This window comes from Euprymna scolopes, chromosome 10 (assembly GCF_053919585.1).
Source record: "Euprymna scolopes isolate OS-2025 chromosome 10, ASM5391958v1, whole genome shotgun sequence".
Taxonomy (NCBI): Eukaryota; Metazoa; Mollusca; class Cephalopoda; order Sepiida; family Sepiolidae; genus Euprymna; species Euprymna scolopes.
The window spans coordinates 63,661,376-63,684,211 of NC_136491.1; the positions used below are offsets into that span (position 1 = coordinate 63,661,376).

General features: G+C 32.6%; 1 protein-coding gene across 5 annotated transcripts in view; it reads left to right on the plus strand.

Moving 5' to 3' along the window:
• LOC145286018 (intermembrane lipid transfer protein VPS13A-like) overlaps nt 1-22,836 on the plus strand; it is a 965,259-nt gene that overhangs the window by 483,446 nt on the left and 458,977 nt on the right. For all 5 annotated transcript variants that reach the window (XM_080134633.1, XM_080134635.1, XM_080134636.1 and 2 more), the window contains 2 exons: nt 12,493-12,704; nt 20,753-20,900. In XM_080134633.1, the coding sequence (XP_079990759.1) occupies nt 12,493-12,704; nt 20,753-20,900 (360 nt within the window). The remainder of the gene's footprint in view (nt 1-12,492; nt 12,705-20,752; nt 20,901-22,836) is intronic.

Consider the following 22,836-nt stretch of genomic DNA (forward strand, 5'->3'; position numbering starts at 1 on the left):
CATTCCTTGACTGCTCTTACTGATTCCATGAACAAAGCTTCTTTCTTAGAACTGCACGCCTGTGGAACTCTGTTCGGTCTGCCTGCTTCCCTCCGGACTACAACTTGGATGTCTTCAAGTCCAATGTTAACAAATTCCTAATGAACCGCCCCCTTAAGTAAACACTTCAGCAAATCTCCTCACTAACTTAATGTACTTGCAATAACCCTTATCCCTGAGTGGCTTCCGGGCCTTGATAAGTGGTGATCACTGTGTAAAAAAAAAAAAAAAAAAAAAAAAACTTTTAGACACAGATGGATTGGTCAACTGCACAAAATAGCATGTCCGTCTCACTCTGGGGTGCCCACTGTTGTGATGTATCTCCCTGATTTTGTCCACCACCTCAACAGAGGCAGCACACAGTTATGGTACTGGCCCAGTTTCCTTCTTCATGGCATCGTACCATCTCTGTGGCACCCGTTATTAGCTTTCTTATGGTTTCTAACCTCCATCTGATCAGCATCTCAGTGGCCGTCTTGGTGCACATCCTGATATGCCTGTCAGTGTGTCTAATATCCAGTGGTACATGCATAGCAAATCAGTGTGTATGCATAATTTCCTGACTTTCCACTGGTGTACCAGGTTGATGCCTTTTATCACCACATTGAGCTTTGCCAGGTTGACATGAGCAGCATCATTCGCCAGTCGCACATAGCAGGTATCCTCAATCGCAGCCCCATTTTTCTCCAACAGCATACCAATCACCAGAGAGCTCGCATCCACCCACATGCTCAGTTTGTCTCCCTTTGCCAGGGTCATCCTGCTTTACTCTTGCGATGGCTCCTTCACCATGCTAACCAACAGATTGTCTGTTGTTTCATCGTCCCAACCTTTGGTTACTGCGCTTGTTCTCCTCTTCATGGTGTCTGGTCCGCATGAGTCCATCCACACGCTGGTAGGTGCTCCACAAGTTTTCCGCACAGGGAGAATACAGTTCGCCTCATGAAGACATCGGGTACTTCAGGAACTGCAGTTCCGTGCCCCCACTTCAAGGTCCCTTGCTCCTGTCAAATGTTCAGGTCCAAGACACGGGCGTCATCCTCCGAACATTTTGAGTCCTTGCAAATCAGACTAAACTCGACCCGTTTGGACCTTACGCATGATGATGACACAACGTCTTTGTTCACATATATGTCATCAAGGTATGCCGATGTCCCTTCTTTTATTGTTTCTTCCTGTGACAACACAGCATTGACAATGGTCTTCATTATTTGGGGTGCCACTTTCAGCCCGAAGCCTTGTCTGGTAAGGCAGTACCTCCCGTTGGCAAACACCACCATCTAAAACAACCACAGGAGTTGTTTTTCATCCAGTTGGGAGTTCTGCCAGAAATTTGCATGCCAAGGCCCGCTCAAGCAGTCCAAGAACAACATCATCAACTTTGTCAGCTCAGCCAGATACACGTCGACAGTTTCACCTGAATGTAAAATTCTTGCCTTAAATTGCTCCCAGGTAGTGGCGGGGTCGATAGTAAACGCCTTGATCCTCTTATAATCCTGTTTTTCCTCAGCACTGAGCTGTTGGTACACCGCCAAATCCCTGCCGGACAGACACAGAAGAATCACGTGTTCAATGCTCTTTACGCCAGACAAGAGGCAATGCAGTTCCACTTTTTCCACCTAATCAAGTACTGGGGGCGAGCCATTGAATTCCGGTATTAATTTGAAGTTGAAACTGTTCCCATTATGCCGAAACAGCTTGTATGTAAAATCAGGAACAAACAATAGGAAGGGGACAGGTTGGCCTGCCATCGCCTACCTCCAGAAGAGAGAGACTCCAGCCCAAGACAGATTGCTCAAAACAATTTAGTTTCAACACATTGAGTGCTGTATAGGTCGATGGTATTACTTTATGTTACATACAAAAAGTCTCAGTTCTCTGTAAGAAGGACACAGTTTTCGGTGAAGATAACAATATGTCAAAAACCAGGCTTTTGTAAAAAAAGACGAAGAAGAAAAACCCACTCCTCACAAACTCGTTAGTTCGTTACAGAAATAATTGCCTCAAAACTCCACTGATCTTCACACTCAATAACAACACTGCCTCATAGTTCACTGCCTTACACACCAGACACAAACAAACCCTGTAATGTCAAGAGCTAAGATTAGCCTCACTTTTATGTCCACACATATATTAATGTAAAAGTGTAGCTTATTGTAGGAAGTCTTGCTGTAGTTAAAGTTGGTTTTTGAGTGACAACTCTCTGCCAGAGTACAATTTAGTTGGTAAGATTGCAACTTTATGAATCTTGAACTGCACTCAAATAGATTATCTGTTGCTAAAGTACTGAGTGAGAAAGCTCTTAGGTGAATGTTAAGTGATGTGAAAGAGTTAACTGGTGAAGAAATTCTGACACATCATGAACCAGAAAGTGTGGAACAACAGTGAAAAAGTTTAATGATTTACTGATTGAGATAACAAACCAGACTTGTAGAAAAGATTAATGAGTCTTCAAGACATAGTGATGGAATTAGGAAGCTGAAAGGTTTGATGTAGTGAATGAAGAAAACATTCAGTGAATAATAATAATAATAATAATAATAATAATAAGGATATCTGGTGAATAAAATAAATAATAATAAGGATATCTGGTAACAAAAATAATAATAAGTATATGTATCTGGTGACAAAAATAATAATAAGGATATGTATCTAGTGACAAAAATAATGATAATAAGGATATGTATCTGGTGACAAAAATAATAATAATAAGGATATGTATCTAGTGACAAAAATAATAATAATAAGTATATGTATCTAGTGACAAAAATAATAATAATAAGGATATGTATCTAGTGACAAAAATAATAATAATAAGTATATGTATCTAGTGACAAAAATAATAATAATAAGGATATGTATCTAGTGACAAAAATAATAATAATAAGGATATGTATCTAGTGACAAAAATAATGATAATAAGGATATGTATCTAGTGACAAAAATAATAATAATAAGGATATGTATCTAGTGACAAAAATAATGATAATAAGGATATGTATCTAGTGACAAAAATAATAATAATAAGGATATGTATCTAGTGACAAAAATAATGATAATAAAGATATGTATCTGGTGACAAAAATAATGATAATAAGGATATGTATCTAGTGACAAAAATAATGATAATAAGGATATGTATCTAGTGACAAAAATAATAATAATAAGGATATGTATCTAGTGACAAAAATAATGATAATAAGGATATGTATCTAGTGACAAAAATAATAATAATAAGGATATGTATCTAGTGACAAAAATAATGATAATAAGGATATGTATCTAGTGACAAAAATAATAATAATAAGGATATGTATCTAGTGACAAAAATAATAATAATAATATGTATCTGGTGACAAAAATAATAATAAGGATATGTATCTAGTGACAAAAATAATAATAATAAGGATATGTATCTAGTGACAAAAATAATGATAATAAGGATATGTATCTGGTGACAAAAATAATAATAATAATAATAATAATAAGGATATGTATCTAGTGACAAAAATAATAATAATAAGGATATGTATCTGGTGACAAAAATAATAATAATAAGGATATGTATCTAGTGACAAAAAAAATAATAATAAGGATATGTATCTAGTGACAAAAATAATGATAATAAGGATATGTATCTAGTGACAAAAATAATAATAATAATAAGGATATGTATCTAGTGACAAAAATAATAATAATAAGGATATGTATCTGGTGACAAAAATAATAATAAGGATATGTATCTAGTGACAAAAATAATGATAATAAGGATATGTATCTGGTGACAAAAATATTAATAATAATAATAATAAGGATATGTATCTGGTGACAAAAATAATAATAAGGATATGTATCTGTTGAAAAAAAAATAATAAGGATAGGTATCTGGTGACAAAAATAATAATAAGGATATGTATCTGGTGACAAAAAAATAATAAGGATATGTATCTGGTGACAAAAATAATAATAATAATAATAAGGATATATATCTGATGAAAAAAAAAATAATAAGGATATTTATCTGGTGACAAAAATAATAATAATGGGGCAATGTATCTGGTGACAAAAATAATAATAATAATTATATGTATGCCGTGGGGAAAATAAAAATAATAAGGATATGTATCGGGTTACAAAAATAATAATAATAACTATATCTGGTGAGAAAAATAATAACAAGGATATGTATCTGGTGACAAAAATAAAAATAATAATTAGGATATGTATCTGATGACAAAAATAATAATAATAATAGTAAGGATATCTGGTGACAAAACAAATAATAATAAGGATATGTATCTGGTGACAAAAAAATTGTAATAAGGATATGTATCTGGTGACAAAAATAATAATAATAACAATAAGGATATGTATCTGGTGACAAAACTAATAATAATAATAAGGATATGTATCTGGTGACAAAAAAAATAATAATAAGGATATGTATCTAGTGACAAAAATAATAATAATAATAATAAGGATATGAATCTGGTGACAAAAATAATAATAAAAATAAGAAGAAGAAGAAGAAGAAGACGAAGAAGCAGAATATATATCTGGTGACAAAAATAATAATAATAATAATAATAAGGATATGAATCTGGTGACAAAAATAATAATAATAATAAGAAGAAGAATATATATCTGGTGACAAAAATAATAATAATAATAATAATAATAATAAGGATATGTATCTGGTGACAAAAAAATGATAAGGATATGTATCTGGTGACAAAAAAATAAGAATAAGGATATGTATCTGGTGACAAAAATAATAATAAGGATATGTATCTAGTGACAAAAATAATAATAATAATAATAATAAGAAGAATATGTATCTGGTGACAACAATAATAATAATAATAATAAAGATATGTATCCGGTGACAAAAATAATAATAATAATAATAATAATAATAATAATAAGGGTATGTATCTGGTGATAATAATTATAATAATAATAATAATAATAATAAGGATATGTACCTAGTGACAAAAAAATTATAATAAGGATATGTATCTGGTGACAAAAATAATTATAATAAGGATACAAAAAAATAAGGATACAAAAAAATAATAAGGATATGTATCTGGTGAAAAAAAAAATAATAAGGATATGTAGCTGGTGACAAAAATAATAATAAGGATATGTATCTGGTGACAAAAATAATAATAAGGATATGTATCTGGTGACAAAAAAATAATAAGGATATGTATCTGGTGACAAAAATAATAATAAGGATATGTATCTGGTGACAAAAATAATAACAAGGATATGTATCTGGTGACAAAAATAATAATAAGGATATGTATCTGGTGACAAAAATAATAACAAGGATATGTATCTGGTGACAAAAAAAATAACAAGGATATGTAGCTGGTGACAAAAATAATAATAAGGATATGTATCTGGTGACAAAAAAAATAATAAGGATATGTATCTGGTGACAAAAAAAATAATAAGGATATGTATCTGGTGACAAAAAAATAATAAGTATATGTATCTGGTGACAAAAAAAATAATAAGGATATGTATCTAGTGACAAAAAAAATAATAAGGATATGTAGCTGGTGACAAAAATAATAATAAGGATATGTATCTGGTGACAAAAAAAATTATAAGGATATGTAGCTGGTGACAAAAAAATAATAAGGATATGTATCTGGTGACAAAAAAAATAATAAGGATATGTATCTGGTGACAAAAAAAATTATAAGGATATGTATCTGGTGACAAAAATAATAACAAGGATATGTATCTGGTGACAAAAATAATAATAAGGATATGTATCTGGTGACAAAAAAAAATAATAATAATGATAATAATAAGTATATGTATCTGGTGACAAAAATAATAATAATAATAAGTATAAGTATCTGGTGACAAAAATATTAATAATAATAATAAGGACATGTATCTGGTGACAAAAATAATAATAAGGATATGTATCTGGTGACAAAAATAATAATAAGGATATGTGTCTGGTGACAAAAATATTAATAATAATAATAAGGATATGTATCTGGTGACAAAAATAATAATAAGGATATGTATCTGGTGACAAAAATAATAATAAGGATATGTGTCTGGTGACAAAAATAATAATAAGGATATGTATCTGGTGACAAAAATAATAATAAGGATATGTATCTGGTGACAAAAATAATAACAAGGATATGTATCTGGTGACGAAAATAATAACAAGGATATGTATCTGGTGACAAAAAAATAATAAGTATATGTATCTGGTGACAAAAAAATAATAAGGATATGTATCTGGTGACAGAAATAATAATAAGGATATGTATCTGGTGACAAAAAAAATAACAAGGATATGTATCTGGTGACAAAAATAATTATAAGGATATGTATCTGGTGACAAAAATAATAACAAGGATATGTATCTGGTGACAAAAAAATAATAAGGATATGTATCTGGAGACAAAAAAAATAATAAGGATATGTAGCTGGTGACAAAAATAACAATAAGGACATGTATCTGGTGACAAAAAAAAATAATAAGGATATGTATCTGGTGACAAAAAAAATTATAAGGATATGTATCTGGTGACAAAAAAATAATAAGGATATGTATCTGGGGACAAAAAAAAATAATAATAATGATAATAAGTATATGTATCTGGTGACAATAATAATAATAATAATAAAAATAATAATAATAATAATAATAATAATAATAATAATAAAATAATAATAATAATAAAAATAATAATAATAATAAAAATAATAATAATAATAAAAATAATAATAATAATAATAATAATAATAAAAAAAAAATAATAATAATAAAAATAATAATAATAATAAAAAAAAAAATAATAATAATAATAATAAAAATAATAATAATAAGTATATGTATCTGGTGACAAAAATATTAATAATAATAATAAGGATATGTATCTGGTGACAAAAATAATAATAAGGATATGTATCTGGTGACAAAAATAATAATAAGGATATGTGTCTGGTGACAAAAATAATAATAAGGATATGTGTCTGGTGACAAAAATAATAATAAGGATATGTATCTGGTGACAAAAATAATAATAAGGATATGTATCTGGTGACAAAAAAATAATAAGGATATGTATCTGGTGACAAAAAAAATAATAAGGATATGTATCTGGTGACAAAATAATAATAATAATAATAATAATAATAATAATAATAATAAGTATATGTATCTGGTGACAAAAATAATAATAATAATAATAATAATTATATGTATCTGGTGACAAAAATATTAATAATAATAATAATACGGATATGTATCTGGTGACAAAAATATTAATAATAATAATAAGTATATGTATCTGGTGACAAAAAAAATTATAAGGATATGTAGCTGGTGACAAAAATAATAACAAGGATAAGTATCTGGTGACAAAAATAATAATAAGAATATGTATCTGGTGACAAAAAAAAAAAAATAATAATAATAAGTATATGTATCTGGTGACAAAAATAATAATAATAATTATAATAAGTATATGTATCTGGTGACAAAAATATTATTAATAATAATAAGGATATGTATCTGGTGACAAAAATAATAATAAGGATATGTATCTTGTGACAAAAATAATAACAAGGATATGTATCTGGTGACAAAAATAGTAACAAGGATATGTATCTGGTGACAAAAAAATAATAAGGATATGTATCTGGTGACAAAAACATAATAAGGATATGTATCTGGTGACAAAAAAAATAATAAGGATATGTATCTGGTGACAAAAATAATAATAAGGATATGTATCTGGTGACAAAAAAAATAATAAGGATATGTATCTGGTGACAAAAAAAATAATAAGGATATGTAGCTGGTGACAAAAATAATAACAAGTATATGTATCTGGTGACAAAAATAATAATAAGGATATGTATCTGGTGACAAAAAAAATAATAATAATAATAATAATAAGTATATGTATCTGGTGACAATAATAATAATAATAATAAGTATATGTATCTGGTGACAAAAATATTAATAATAATAATAATAAGGATATGTATCTGGTGACAAAAATAATAATAAGGATATGTATCTGGTGACAAAAATAATAATAAGGATACGTATCTGGTGACAAAAAAATAATAAGGATATGTATCTGGTGACAAAAATAATAATAAGGATATGTAGCTGGTGACAAAAAAAAATGATAAGGATATGTAGCTGGTGACAAAAATAATAATAAGAATATGTATCTGGTGACAAAAAAAATAATAAGGATATGTATCTGGTGACAAAAAAATAATAAGGATATGTATCTGGTGACAAAAATAATAACAAGGATATGTATCTGGTGACAAAAAAAATAATAAGGATATGTAGCTGGTGACAAAAATAATAATAAGGATATGTATCTGGTGACAAAAAAAATAATAAGTATATGTATCTGGTGACAGAAAAATAATAAGGATATGTATCTGGTGACAAAAATAATAATAAGGATTTCTGGTGACAAAAAAAAACAAAAAACAAGAGCGATCTAGAAAGCCAAAGTAAAGACTGAGCAAAGTTCATTTGCAGATATGATACGAAGGGATGGCAAGAAGAATTGGGTATTGTTAAACAGATGCAAAGATAAATATGGATATTATTGGAGAGAAATGACAATGAGGTGCTAGCAGCAGATAAAGAGGGATTCTTGGAAATGCTTTCATGAGAGATTGTCAAACACTGGATTTTCATGAAAATTTTAAGTTACAGAAACAGTATCTGGTCCAGCCATGAAAACTGAGAGAAAAAAAATAATACCTGGAGATAGGAGTAAAATGAAAAATGGTAAGGATCCTCAGACATTGTTGCAGAAATGTGGAAGACTACAGTAGAAATATCCATTTAGATGATGACAGACTTGACAAATCATATTATAAAAGAGTGCATTGTTTCAGAATATTAGGATCTTAGTATAATTGTGAGCAACATACTAACACATTCTTTGCTCATAACTCCCTTCCTACTTGGGTCAATATTACTTCTCTCTGATGATAGAAAAACATCCCTCAATTTTTGTCCACCAATCCCAGAAATATCCTCAACTGCAGCTTGATGATAATTTTTGTACTATCTTTTGTTTGAATCCTGCTGTATCCCAAAATCTTGAATTTACCCAATTTTGTGCAGTAACAAAATTTGCCTTCATCTTGATATCCTTCATGTCCCATTGCAATGCCAAGTTCACACCTTTCCAAACTGCATCTAGTTCAGCCACATTAGCATGTTCATAGTCCTATTTTTGCATATTCTTTACCACAATGTAATTTATTTTTAAACACACACATTGCCATATAATCACACCAGACATTTTGTAAGATTGGTACATAGCACTGGCCCTTAACTGAGTCCTTATTATTTCACAACTTCCTTCATCACAATTCAATTTTATAGAACTTTTAAGCATTAGGTACACAGGAAGTGCAATGGGATTAGATAGTTGAGTGATAATAACTAGTATCTGTGCAAGAAGTGTAAGGCCATAGAGACGGATGCTAATGGAGTTGTGGAGAAAGTATATTACATTGAAGAAGCTATTGAAGTTTTGTTAACTTGATGATGCCATTGGAGCATAGAGAGAGAAGCTAGTGTTGATGTGATTAGAAAGGTTAGCAGTGGATGGAAGTTCAGGGAACTTTTACTATTACTAATCTGCAGAGCATTTCCTCTTTTGATCAGAAGAAGAGCTTATCCAGCATGTATGCAGTGTGATCATGTATGAAAATAAAATCTGATCAATGAGAAATAATATGATAATATGGATATGTAATGTGTTTCATAGACAGGTTTAGATCTGATGATCTAATTGGAAAATCAGATCTAAACAATATAGGGAGATGTGTGTAACTTCGTTTGTTTAATAATATTGAAATATGAGAGTACTTGTGTGAGTACATGTAGAACAGTTGGGGTAGCAAAGTGACATAGTAGAAGAAAACCAAGGAAAACATTGAAGGAAGTGATAAGGATGGATTTGAGGGAAAGAAAGCAAAATAAAGACCAGTGACCAGAGAAATGTTAGTTTGGAAATTAGTTTCTAAAAGCTGTTCAACAGATACCAGCATATAAAACATATGTTGAACCAATGATGAACAATTGCTATTTACTCTTAATGTACACTTTTGTTCCTACTCTTCAAATAATTGTCCTAAGCCATGAAGTAACGCCCATCAATTTCTCATTAATAGCAAACATTATTCATTATGTTCTTCCCATTTAAAACATTAATTCATTCAGTTTGCTTTCTCCAGTTTAATACCCAGTAGGATCCTAGTGGCTTAGGAATCATGGCAAAAAAATAGATCAGATCAGATTGTAATATATGGCTTTTTAACCTTTCTGACTTTATACGAAAGTTAGTTACACAACAATGGGATCCTATGTGTATTGAACACTATCATGTATTCATTCAAGCAACTGTATATATTTTCATATCAACAAAAATGTTCATTATAAATATGCATGCATGGGACATACCTTAGTTCACTGTCTCTTTTCATCCCTTTGTAATCATGTGTTCCTCAAGTTGACCTGTGGCTGTACCACAGTTCTCTCCACCCAATCCCTCTCTGCAAAGGAATCATTTTCATAATATGCAATAATGGAAATGCTGAGTCTGTGCATGTTTTTAATGTAGTTGTTCAAAATAGTAGTTTGGAAAGGCATTCTAAGTGCTCTTTGCTAGCTCTTTATCTTAGGAGGAGGATCTTGCAATTCATTGGTTACATCTTAAAATATGTGTGTGTTCTTGTTGCTCTCAAGAATACCACTCAACTGTAGAATAAATGATGATGAACGTTCATTCTCACAACTTTATTAACTCAAGTAAGTATCGTCTAGCTCTGTTATTAGCAAAGTTTTTGAAAGCTTGGTCAATGGCAAGCTTGGTCATTTTCTAGAAAGTATGGGCCTGTTTAGTGATGTTCAGTTTGGCTTTCAAGGTTTCCGTTCAACAACTGATCTTTTAATTGTTGTGACTAAATAGGTCTGTTGGTTTATGAATAATTCAGGAGAGAAGAGGACCATTGCTCTTGACGTTTTAAAGATGTTTGATAGAGTGTGATTTTCTGGTCTTCTACACAAACTTTAAGGTTATGGTATTGATGGTAAAATTCTTGACATTATTAGGTCTTTTCTTTCTAACTGAAACTTGTTAGTAATTCTATGTGGTATCACTTCATTCTCTTTTCCTATCAATTGTGGTGTTCCTCAGGACTCTGTTCTAGGCTGAACTCTGTTTCTTCTCTTTATAAATGATATTCCAGAGAATATTATTCAGAAAATTAACATCTATGCTGTTGATATCATTTTCTATTCTGGTGTTGCTTATTGCCCCTCTCCTTTGGATCAGTTGAAATATGCAGCTGATGTAAGAATTTGACTTGGGTTTAGTTGTAGATAGGGGTATGAAATGGCTTGTTTTGTTTATTCCTGTTAAATTCAGTTTGTGTCTTTCAATCATAAACATTTCCCTTTTCTTCGGAAGAATGATGAGAAATCAACTCTAAAACTTCCAAGGCTCTTTCTCATCAAGTCTCCCTTGGAATTCATATAAGTAGATTCATTGTTCTTTCTGCTTCTCATAAAATCAGTTTTCTTTATCACTGCAAACACTTTCTTACACCTGAGACTATTTGCTCTCTATATTAATCTACTATAACTCCATGTATTGAGTACTGTTTCATGTTTGGATTGGCAAATTTCTGTTCCATATGAGGGTTCTTGATAAAATGCAAAAATCTGTCTGTAATTTGATTTACCTTTCTGTTTGTTCTACTCTACAATCTCTATGTTACTTGTCTTAATCTTTTCTATAGATCATATTATGGCATGTATTCTTTAGTATTCTCTGATTCTGCTTTTTTGTTTCAGCTCATTTGACTCGTTGATCTAGTGGTCTTCAACAATTCATTGTTTGATGCATCATTCAATACAGTTATTTCAGAAGCTTCTTTCCAAGAAATGTCAGCTTGTGGAACTGTCTTCTTGCCATCTGTAGCATTAGTCTTTTCATGACTAAAACCAATAGGCATCTCCTGTCTTCGTGATAATCATCTTTTGTTGGTTCCTTACATTAAGTAGCTTCATCCCTTGTCTGGAGTGATTTTCATAAAAAAACAAAAACACTATAAACATTTTGGGTAGAAGAAACCATTTTGTAAAAAAACGATGAAGACAAGTCATATCAACTTCCAAAGCAATAGCATAAACTGCTAAAAATCATGAGAAGTGCATTACTCTACTAACAAAATACCACACAAATTTAAAAACTAAATTTCCATGAACAGTTTTTCAAGGTGAAATGAATTATTGCTTTAAATAAGAGATGCCCAAAGAGAAAGAATAAAAAAGAATTATTGTGGTCAATGTGTGAAAGAATTTTAATTTACTTGATTTTTATAACTTTTTTTTTTTTTTACAATTGTTTGTAGGTCAACAAAATTAATATGAACCGTATTCACATCAGCTTCAATTTTGATGTATTTGCGCCAATTCTATTGATACCCAAACATTCCAAGTCAACTGATCTGTTGTATGTAAAATTAGGACACCTCAGACTTCGAAACTTCTTTGAAATGACCAAAGAACCTACACAAGAATGGAACCACATCTTTTTAAATTTGAGCTCAATCAAAGTCAGCAGGTATATTATTTTTTTTATTATTAAAATATTTATGTTATTCAATTATTTATTCTCCATGATTCTTCATTTATTATTGAAAAATGTATCATTAATTTGTGAATGTATTTATAATCTATAAAATATTTGATGTTATATAACTTTGAAAGAAAAACAAACCAAAATTTTTGTTTCAGTAAAAGTTGGTAGATTTGTATTTTAAACAAGCATGTCATTTATTTGATTAGCATTACTGAGTTTGAAAGAAAAGCAAAATGTGTTGTCTTTCGTAAAGCATTAGTAAATAGCAGGTGAAGCATTATTTAGCCTGGGCACTCATCGGACACCTGGGCACTCATCACAGAGAGAAAGAACTTGAAAAACACTATCAATCAGATGCAATACCTGGTAGAGAACTACAGGTGTCATACTGGGAGACAAACAAGGAAGTGAAATGCAGAGACACAAGAGAAAGTTCATAAAGGAGCTTACCGCGGAGGCAGAAACCGCAGCAGACCAATGTAACATTAAGAGACTATATGAAATCACTGGGACACTCTCTGGGAAGAACAGCAATCCAAACCACCTGTGAAATACAAGAATGGGAATTGCAACAGAAGATGAGCAGAGAGCAAGATGGGCAAAGCATTTCAAGATGACGCTCAACAGACCAGCACCACACCAGACATCCCACCATCAACCCAGCTCCTAGACACCCACCCAACCCAATCCTCCCAGCAAGGCAGAGATCATCAGGGCTATAAAATCCCTGAAATCAGGCAAGGCAGCAGGTCCTGACAGAATACCACCTGAAGCACGCAAGGCTGATATCCAGATCTCAACCAAGATGCTGCACCCTTTTCTCACCAAAATCTGGGAACAAGTACCAATGGACTGGAAGCAAGGACACCTTGTAAAGCTGCCAAATAAAGGTGATCTCTCATCTTGTAATAACTGGAGAGGAATCATGCTGCGATCCATACCAGGCAAAATACTGAGCAGAATCATTCTCAAGAGGCTGAAGATCGCCTTAGACAAGACACTTTGGAATGAACAGGCTGGCTTCTGGCAGGACTGCTCATGCATGGACCACATCGCAACCATATGCATCATCATCAAGCAGTCCCAGAAGTGGCAGACCACCCTGTACGCAATCCTTGTCGACATCGGTGTCGATAGAAAGGTCATCTGGAGATTGTTGCATCTCAATGGCTTTCCCCTATTTTGTCACCATCATACAACAGATGTACAAGGATGCCACCTGTCAAGTGATCCATGACAGGAAACTGATGGAACCCTTCACCATACAAACTGGCATCTGTTAAGGTTGCCTGCTCTCACCGATAATATTTCTGGTTATGGTCAACTAGGTTATAAAACGATCCACGGTGGGGCAGAAGATGGGTATCCAGTGGAATTTTACAAAACAGCTGGAGGACTTGGACTATGCAGATATCATTAGCCTCCTTTCACACAGGTTTCAAGATGTGCAGAAGAAACTATGTCATGTGGTAGAGGAGGCTGGAAAGACTGGACTCCAGATCAACATCGGGGAGACAGAGGTCATGAGGGTAAATAACAGAAGGCAAGATCCCGTGCAACTACAACAAGAGAACATTGGAGAGGTTGCCAAGTTTGTGTACCTGGGCAGTGTTGTCAGCAGGGATGGACAAACAGATGAGGACATCAAGCGCCAGATAAGCAAAGCCAGACACGCTTTCAGCATCTTAAGACCAATCTGGAGAACAACGGTCCTCTCACTCTGGAATAAGATCTGAATTTAATGTTAAGTCGGTTCTACTTTATGGCTCAGAAATGTGGAGAGTAACCAAGACAATACTCACAAACTTCAGACATTCACCAACAGATGTCTCAGAAACATCCTAAACATTAGATGGCCGGAGACTATCTCCATTGAACAACTGTGGAACAAAACCTAAAACCAACACAAAGTCAAGTATCTCGATTCCTTTGTGTTCTTAAACCAAAGGAAATGGTTGATTGTTGAATTGCGCCCCCGTTGTATCAAAGTACCTGCAGAATGTCTTCTTGGTTCCTCCTCTTCTCTTTTCTCTCTCCCAACAATCGAGCACAGCATATAATAACAAAACTCTAAAGCACGTCTGACAGCACTGACTTCTGCCAACAGTCTGCCCCTCCTCTTAACAACACAGGCTTTTTATATCGCAAAATCGTTCACCTCTATTTGCATATTCTTCTAACTCACGTGATCACTACTCTATAAATAAGAGTCTTGACCGTTTCTTTTCTTTCTTTTTATTTATTTTCGGTGACCGACCCGCACGTGGTCTATCCAGGTAAGTCACGCATTTCTCCACAAAACCAACCAAACCCCAATGGAGATAGAGATCAAAAAATGAAAATGGAACTGGATTGGCTACATCTTGCAGAAGCCTGCATCCAACATCACCAGGCAGGCATAAAATTAGTCACCCGAGACAGACATGGAAAAGAAGCATTGAGGCTGAGATCAGGGCTGCCAGAATGACATGGGCTGAACTGAAGAGGACCAGCCAAAACCACGTCTGTTGGAGAAGCATTGTTGCAGCCCTATGTTCTCCAAGGAATTAAGAGGCCTAAACTAAAAAAACTAAACCTCACTGGATTGGCATCAAGAATAACATAAAAAGGAAGTTAAGGAAATTACTTTTAAAGAAACCTGACAAGAGACAAGTTTGGAAGTTAATTTCTAAAAGCCATGCAACATGTACAAAGAATGTTAAGTTGAATATGATTTTAGTGGCAAATGGTAAAACTAAGTAAATATAGGTGATTTATCTGGAGTTTAAGAATAATGATAATCAATTTCAATTGTTGTATTTATTTGAAATCATAAGTGTTGTTTAAAGTTAAGAGAAAGGAAAATAAAGTCTTATCGCGTGTGTGCGTCGAGCGGGGTCGGGCAAGAAAGAGAGAGATCAAAGATGGCGCCCATAGTTTTATGAACAGTGGTCTTGTAAAGTCTCATGAAATCACGCCGCACACATGCAAATGATGGGGAATTACAGGCTGTATAAAAGCAGCTCAATTCAAGAAGTATGGGGGAGAATTTGTATCTTTGACGAATGTTGGTACTAGTCACAGTGTTGGATTTCGAACCATGCATTTGTTGGCCTGTTGCTATCGTTTTTCTCGAAGCCTGTTGCTATCGTTTTTCTCTTCAGAAGAAGAATAAGATTACAATTTGTATGTTATAAAATAAATAGAAAGAGTAAAATTATATAATTATTAGATTGAAATTTGTTATCATTACTTTTTTAATAACTTATTATTGAACTCCCAATAAATTATCTATCTTTACTTAATTTAACTATTTGATTGTATTTTCCCTTTTTTGTACATGGACAAAATACAAACAAAATGTAAATAGAATCTATAAGAATAGTTGGATGTTTAGGATTGTTTTAAATGTTACAAGGCTCACCCAGAAAGAAGAACCATAGTAAGACATTTTTGTTGTAGATACTGCTATTTATAAAACTAAAAAAGTAATTCAGAATTCTATATTAATTTCTGTGTAGGTAAGACCTATAAATAAAGGGATGAGAGGTGAGCAGATAATTTAAATATCGACGAAAGAGAGATACTAGCAGTCAACAAGTTTCTTTAAAAATAAGCAAAGCGATGCACAGATATATGTTGAGCCATAGACAACGCAATAAATATTCCTCAGTCAGGTTGTCCAAAATTGTCAATCACTGATAAACAAGTTGATGTCATTCATTGTAGTTTTAGCTAATGGATATCTTACTCTCCAAAATGTGGCTTAATGAGGGAAGAGAAAAAAAAATTATCACACATGGCAGTATGACTGCAACAATTGTCACGTCAACTGGACAATACATGTAAACTGAATGTTTCCATTTACACGACGCAACACAGAAAATACCATTAATACGGTCACATTTATGATCTTATCCTGGCTGAGGATGGCATTAACAAGGGGTGACATTGAATCCAAATCTTAGGCAGGTAAGACAATGTTGTTGTCGCTTTATCTCCACTGTTTGGAACGACCAAAGAGATTTATCGACATGTACTTATGAATAGGCTCGATGCAACATTCGGTCTTGCTGTTTATATTCCCTCAATTTTTGCAAGTAAATATTCATGATGCCATATACACATCCATATACTCATTCAGCTCCTGATAATTCATAATGAGTTTAACCTTCTGTTTGTTTTCTGCACAATATGAAGCAGTTTAGATCCTTTAGAGGTTCGGATATGGCTGAAACCAGCCATATTGCTCCACATTTGCAGTTCACAATCACATTCCTCACCAATTTGTGCAAGTCTATTTTTCAACGTACTTGGAGGTTGGTCATCAGCTCATTTCCAAGATATGGTCTGCATCAATCCAGTATCCACCAGAGCTGTATGCAGTATTCCATTAATGCAAACAGTTACAACCGGCAATGCGCCATTTGCAACACTTTGAAGGGTGAGATTAGTGCTGAATTCTTGCCTCCTGCTCATTTCGTAGATAAAATTAATCTATGTGCCCATGCCGCTGACATCGGTAACATGTGATATTTCTTGAGCTTGACACTAGCACCTCTAATTGTCTCACTATCCAGTAGACAATCACTTGCCCTACAGTTGGGTCCATTACATTTATAACAATGCGGGGAAGTATCTGTTTCCCTAGATGTGCTTTGTGCCAACCATGCAGCTACTGCAGCCTGCTCTGTAACTCCAGTGCAGGTTTTTAAAATGGTGCAAGTATATTTGGCAGATCTGGGTTCTCCATCTGAGGGGATGCCTATAATAGTTCTTCCGCATGTTCAGGCAATCCAGCAATAAATGCAGATTGCACACACTGATCTGATATGCTGCCAAACAAGACCACAAGCCTGCATAGTTTTGCTAAAAATACATTGACCATTTTACCTAGCTGACGACGGTATGCTGCAAACTGCTTCCATGTGGCAAAGGAATCCAAGGTAAATGCTGTGTATAGCATTTTGTTTTCACAATCAAAATCTGCTTCTCCTCACTCAATTGCTGGTCCACAGCAACTGCACTGTCTGACAAGTGCATCGGGATGACACACTCGACACACTCATTTGACATATCAGCTTAGCTTTCCCCAATAATTCCACTATTGATTGTCCAGGGCTATTGCCATCAAACACTGATATAAGCTTTGTGTCAAAGGCCATAATGACTAGGGCTAGGACAACATCATATTTTTTTCATTGTTTTGACTCTCAAGTGTGGATCCGTTGATATCTTATATGCTTTTATATAGAATGATGTTGTTGATTAACTGTGTCTAACTAGGTCGGATATATACTCGAGAATCAAATCAATGAAAAAAATATACTGTTGTCACAGCTCTAATAATGACCAAAATAACTTGTGGCTTCATGAGGGAAGAGAGATAAAACAAATATTGTTATCACACACAACAGTACAACTGCAACAACCATCAAGTCAACTAAACAATCAACGTATAAACACACGCTTCCATTTACATGACTCAACATGGAAAATACTGTCGATACAACCCGACACAGTATCAAACAAATCTGTCAACATGACTGGGCATGGTCTCAAACAGTTTCATCCACACGATCCGGTATGGTTGGCATGACTCTAAATAATCCTGAACAACTCTGTCAATATGATCACAAACAACTCCATCAAAACAACCTGACATGATCACAAACATCTTTGTCAAAACGATTCAAAATAATTCCAAGCAACTCCATTGGAATGACACAATATCAGAGCAACCTTGGCAGTTACTTTTTATAGCCCTTGGACGAACCCATTTTTGTCATAAATAGGCCCAACTAAGACATTGACACACCATTCTTGAGCACTTCTGTGCATGCTCATCACATTTTTGTAGGAATTAAGTCCACAGTATGGAGCAAGTTATCTTCAAGATAGGTTCCCAGAAAGCTAACACTAGAACACAAATGGAAAGGCTTTATATTTTCATGGCACTCCTAACTCACTTACATGTTAAATATTGGAAATAAAAACAAACCAATTAATCAAAACGAAAACACCCTAATTCCTCTATACTACAAAAATCAAATGCACTATAATCACAAACAGGACGAAATCACCATCAAAAATATTATAAAAAGATACATAAAAATAAAAAATCCTAACAACAAAATAAAACCAATAATATATTATAAAAAATACCTACCGAAAAACCTAAAGTAAAGAATAATAACAACGATACAACCGATAAAATGAGTATGGTCAATGCAGTTTATTTGTTTAAATGCCCCCTCGAGGACTGCTACTCGAAAAATATGAACTATATTGGCCATACACGCACTACATTGGGAAGACGTCTTACAGGACATCAGAACACCTCCAGTGCTATTTGCAAACACCTCGAACAAGAACGTAACATAATAAACACCACCTCCAAACAATACAAAGAACTTTTAAAAAATAACACTAACATATTAAAAACTTGCAATAATTACCAACGACTAACAATACTAGAAGCATTAATAATAACAAGTAAAAACCCAACCATTAATAAAATAAACTTTGACAACACGATAAAGGTGAAGAGGAAGGAAAGAAAAAGAAAAAAAGAAAAGAAAAAAAGAAAAGAAAAAAAGAAAAGAAAAAAATTCAAATTAGGCGAAACTACACATAGTAAATTAGTAATAAAAACAGTAAAACGACAGAGAACAAATCAATCAATAAGTAGGATGCTCAGGAAGAACAACCCTGACGATGGTCAATCGAGGCCCAAAATGTTTGGTAAACTAGGGGACTTTATAAGAACTTTGGATCCCACAACAAAAATACTTGTATGAAAATAAAAAAAATTCGAAAGAAAGATCATAAAAAGAAGAACGAAGATCCTCTTCAATAAAATATGCGCGAATAGTATATATTTCTATATCTATTTCTCTATTTCTATCTATCTATCTATCAAATCCCAGGCAACGTCAGGTCTTTTGCTAGTATATATTTCTATCTATCTATCTATCTATCTATCTATCTATCTATCTATATATATATATATATATATATATATATATATATATATATCTTATTTAATCCCGGGTAATGTCAGGTCATCTGCTAGTATATATTTCTATCTAGCTGTCTATCTATCTGTCTAATTTAGTCCCAGGCAATGCCAAGTCTTTTGCAAGTTTATATTTCTACCTTTCTATCTATTTATCTTATTAAATGCCAGGCAACTTCTGTTCTTCTGCTAGTATATATTTTTATCTAACTATGTATCTATCTTATTAAATCCCGGGCAACATCAGATCATGTACTAGCATCTATCTATCTATCTATCTATCTTATTTAATCTCGGGCAACATCAGGTCTTCTACTAGTATATATTTTTATCTATCTATCTATAAATGTATCTATCTATCTTATTTAATCCTAGGCTATGTCATGTCTTCTGCTAGTATGTGTTTCTATCTATCTGTCATAACTATGAATTTTTCTCTTTTTTTTTTCTAGAGCTGAATTGTCTCTCGCTGATGATGTTTTTAATATCGTTCAAAATATTCTGGAACAAGCCAATGTGAAAACAGATATCTATCTATCTATCTATCTATTTTATTAAATCCCGGGCAACGTAATGTCATCTTCTAGTATATATTTCTATATATCTATCTATATTATTTTATCCCGGGCAATATCAAGGTCTCTATTTCTAGCTATCTGTTTATCTATCTTATTTAGTCCCAGGCAAATTTCAGGCCGGTCATTTCAAATATATATAAAATACATTGTATTGGTTTAAATTACGTAGAAATAATGTTGAATTTTTCAGAATATTTTGACCCTGATTACAAAAAACCGCTGACTTCACTCAGACAGAATTAATTATTTTGGCCAATTTTTCAATGTTTTTCCCCAAGAGTCTGATGTTTTTAACGATACCAATTTTTTCATTGTTTGATGCATCTGTCAAAAGTTTTGTGCAGACATATAAACACGCGCGCACACACACACACACACACACACACACACACACATTTTAGATTTATATAATAAATAATTGTGTCATAACTATGAATTTTTCTTTTTTTTTCTAGAGCTGAATTGTCTCTCGCTGATGATGTTTATAACATCGTTCAGAATATTCTAGAACAAGTCAATGTGAAAGCAGATATCAAACATGCACTTCATCCTCAAGTATCCAATGTTCAGTATGACATCTCTGGACAACTGGATTTAGTCAAGGTAAAGAGATTATACAATTTTATATCTATTTTATTAACAACAAATATTTTAGAAAATTTTATTTTAGAAAATTTTATTTTAGAAAATTCTCATATCTTTTCAGTGTATGGCTGGTTGTTAGTCACATTTGTTCAAATTGGGTCCTGCACATATGCTGGAATGAGAAATAAGTGACCATTTTCTATAATTTTACAATGCTATAAAAAATTATTGCTATTGAAATGATTTGGGATATTTTCTTAGACAAAAAGAAAAACTAAGAAAATTCTATGTGATGCACTATGACAATAATGTTGAGGCACTGGGTTATGTCATATAACTGAATTAGCCAATGCTGAGCCTAGTAAATACTTACATAGTGATCATTTTTTGAATATCAAGTGCTGTATGTAAAAATCGTGTCCTAGAAAGTCTATGATGCACAAACAGTTCTAAAGAAAGAATTTTTAGTTTATGTATTTGAATAATCCATTTAATAATTTTCTTCATTTTCTTCATTTAATGTGTCGCTGTCACATGAAATATTGAAAATGAAGTCACTTTCTTTATGAAACTCTATTATTTATATTGGTTTTTCTGTGTCATTGCTTGAGATCATTAACTGAGTCATTTCAAGTCTTTTTAGGTTTGCGTTTTCAGCACTTCCCCTCAATTGAAACGTGTGTACACCTGTTTATTCAACAAGAGTTTTGTCCAAAATTTTCATACCACCATATGATGTAGCAATGCAGAGATGACTCTAGTCTGGACACCATTGGCCTTATTAGTAGGGAGTCAGAACTAACTCTCATCAAGGCACACACCAAAAATCTACCAATGTAATGACATCTGCATCCTCAAAAAGACCAAACTGGCATTCACTAATATGCAATGCAGACTCGATCCCGAGTAACAAGTGAGAGTAAATAACAGAGACACTAGACAAAGCAAGGGAAGGTAAAACGTTAACCCTAGCTATATCTAAGGCTTTTGACAGGGTATGGCCGTGGCTACCGAGAAAGAAGGCTAATGCATATGACAGCGTAACGTCACTTCCTAATTAAGTTGTAGGTATAGACAGCTTCCGGTATTCAACCACGTGGTCATGCTAACAGGCATAAAAAAAATATGGCTACCAATATATGTTACCGATTGTCCATGTATGTTCTAAAGAAAAAGAACAATTCTCCATTCGGAAAATAATTATTATAATCGCACATTTGGGATAACAATTCTTGGGTTTGTGTTACTGTACACATAGATTCGAAAAAGTTGTCAAAAAACAAATATATAACAAATAAATGTTATCAAAAGCAAGATAAGTTACTTTTCTACCAAACTGGATATATTTTTTGTGTTTTTATTCAATGTAACATGTTTATTCAGCTCGAAAAACATACATTGTTTACCGATGTATTGGAAAATTCAAAATGGCGCCCGACTCTCTCTTTAACACGGTAAGTTCGGGAAAAGGTGTTATAAATAATAAACTAGACAAAATACTATTAAAAAACCACCGAACATATGTCAACCTATGTCACGGTAATATATATTGAGCGAGTTTCTAACAGTATTTTGTCTAGTTTTATATTTATAGCACCTTTTCCCAAACTTGCCGTGTTAAAGAGAGAGTCGGGAGCCATTTTGAATTTTCCAATACATCGGTAAACACAGTATGTTTTTCGAGCTGAATAAACATGTTACATTAAATAAAAACACTGAAAACATATCCAGTTAGGTAGAAAAGTAACTTATCTTGCCTTTGATAATATTTATTTGTTATATATTTGTTTTTTGACAACTTTTTCGAATCTATGTGTACAGTAATACAAACCCCAATTTTTATATAATATTTTTCAGTCCGTTCTTTTAATAATGAATAAAACTTTTCACTGAGTATTTTCAAATATTTTAAAGTAAGCATTTTTCACGGCAGTGTTTTTTTTGTTTTTGTTTT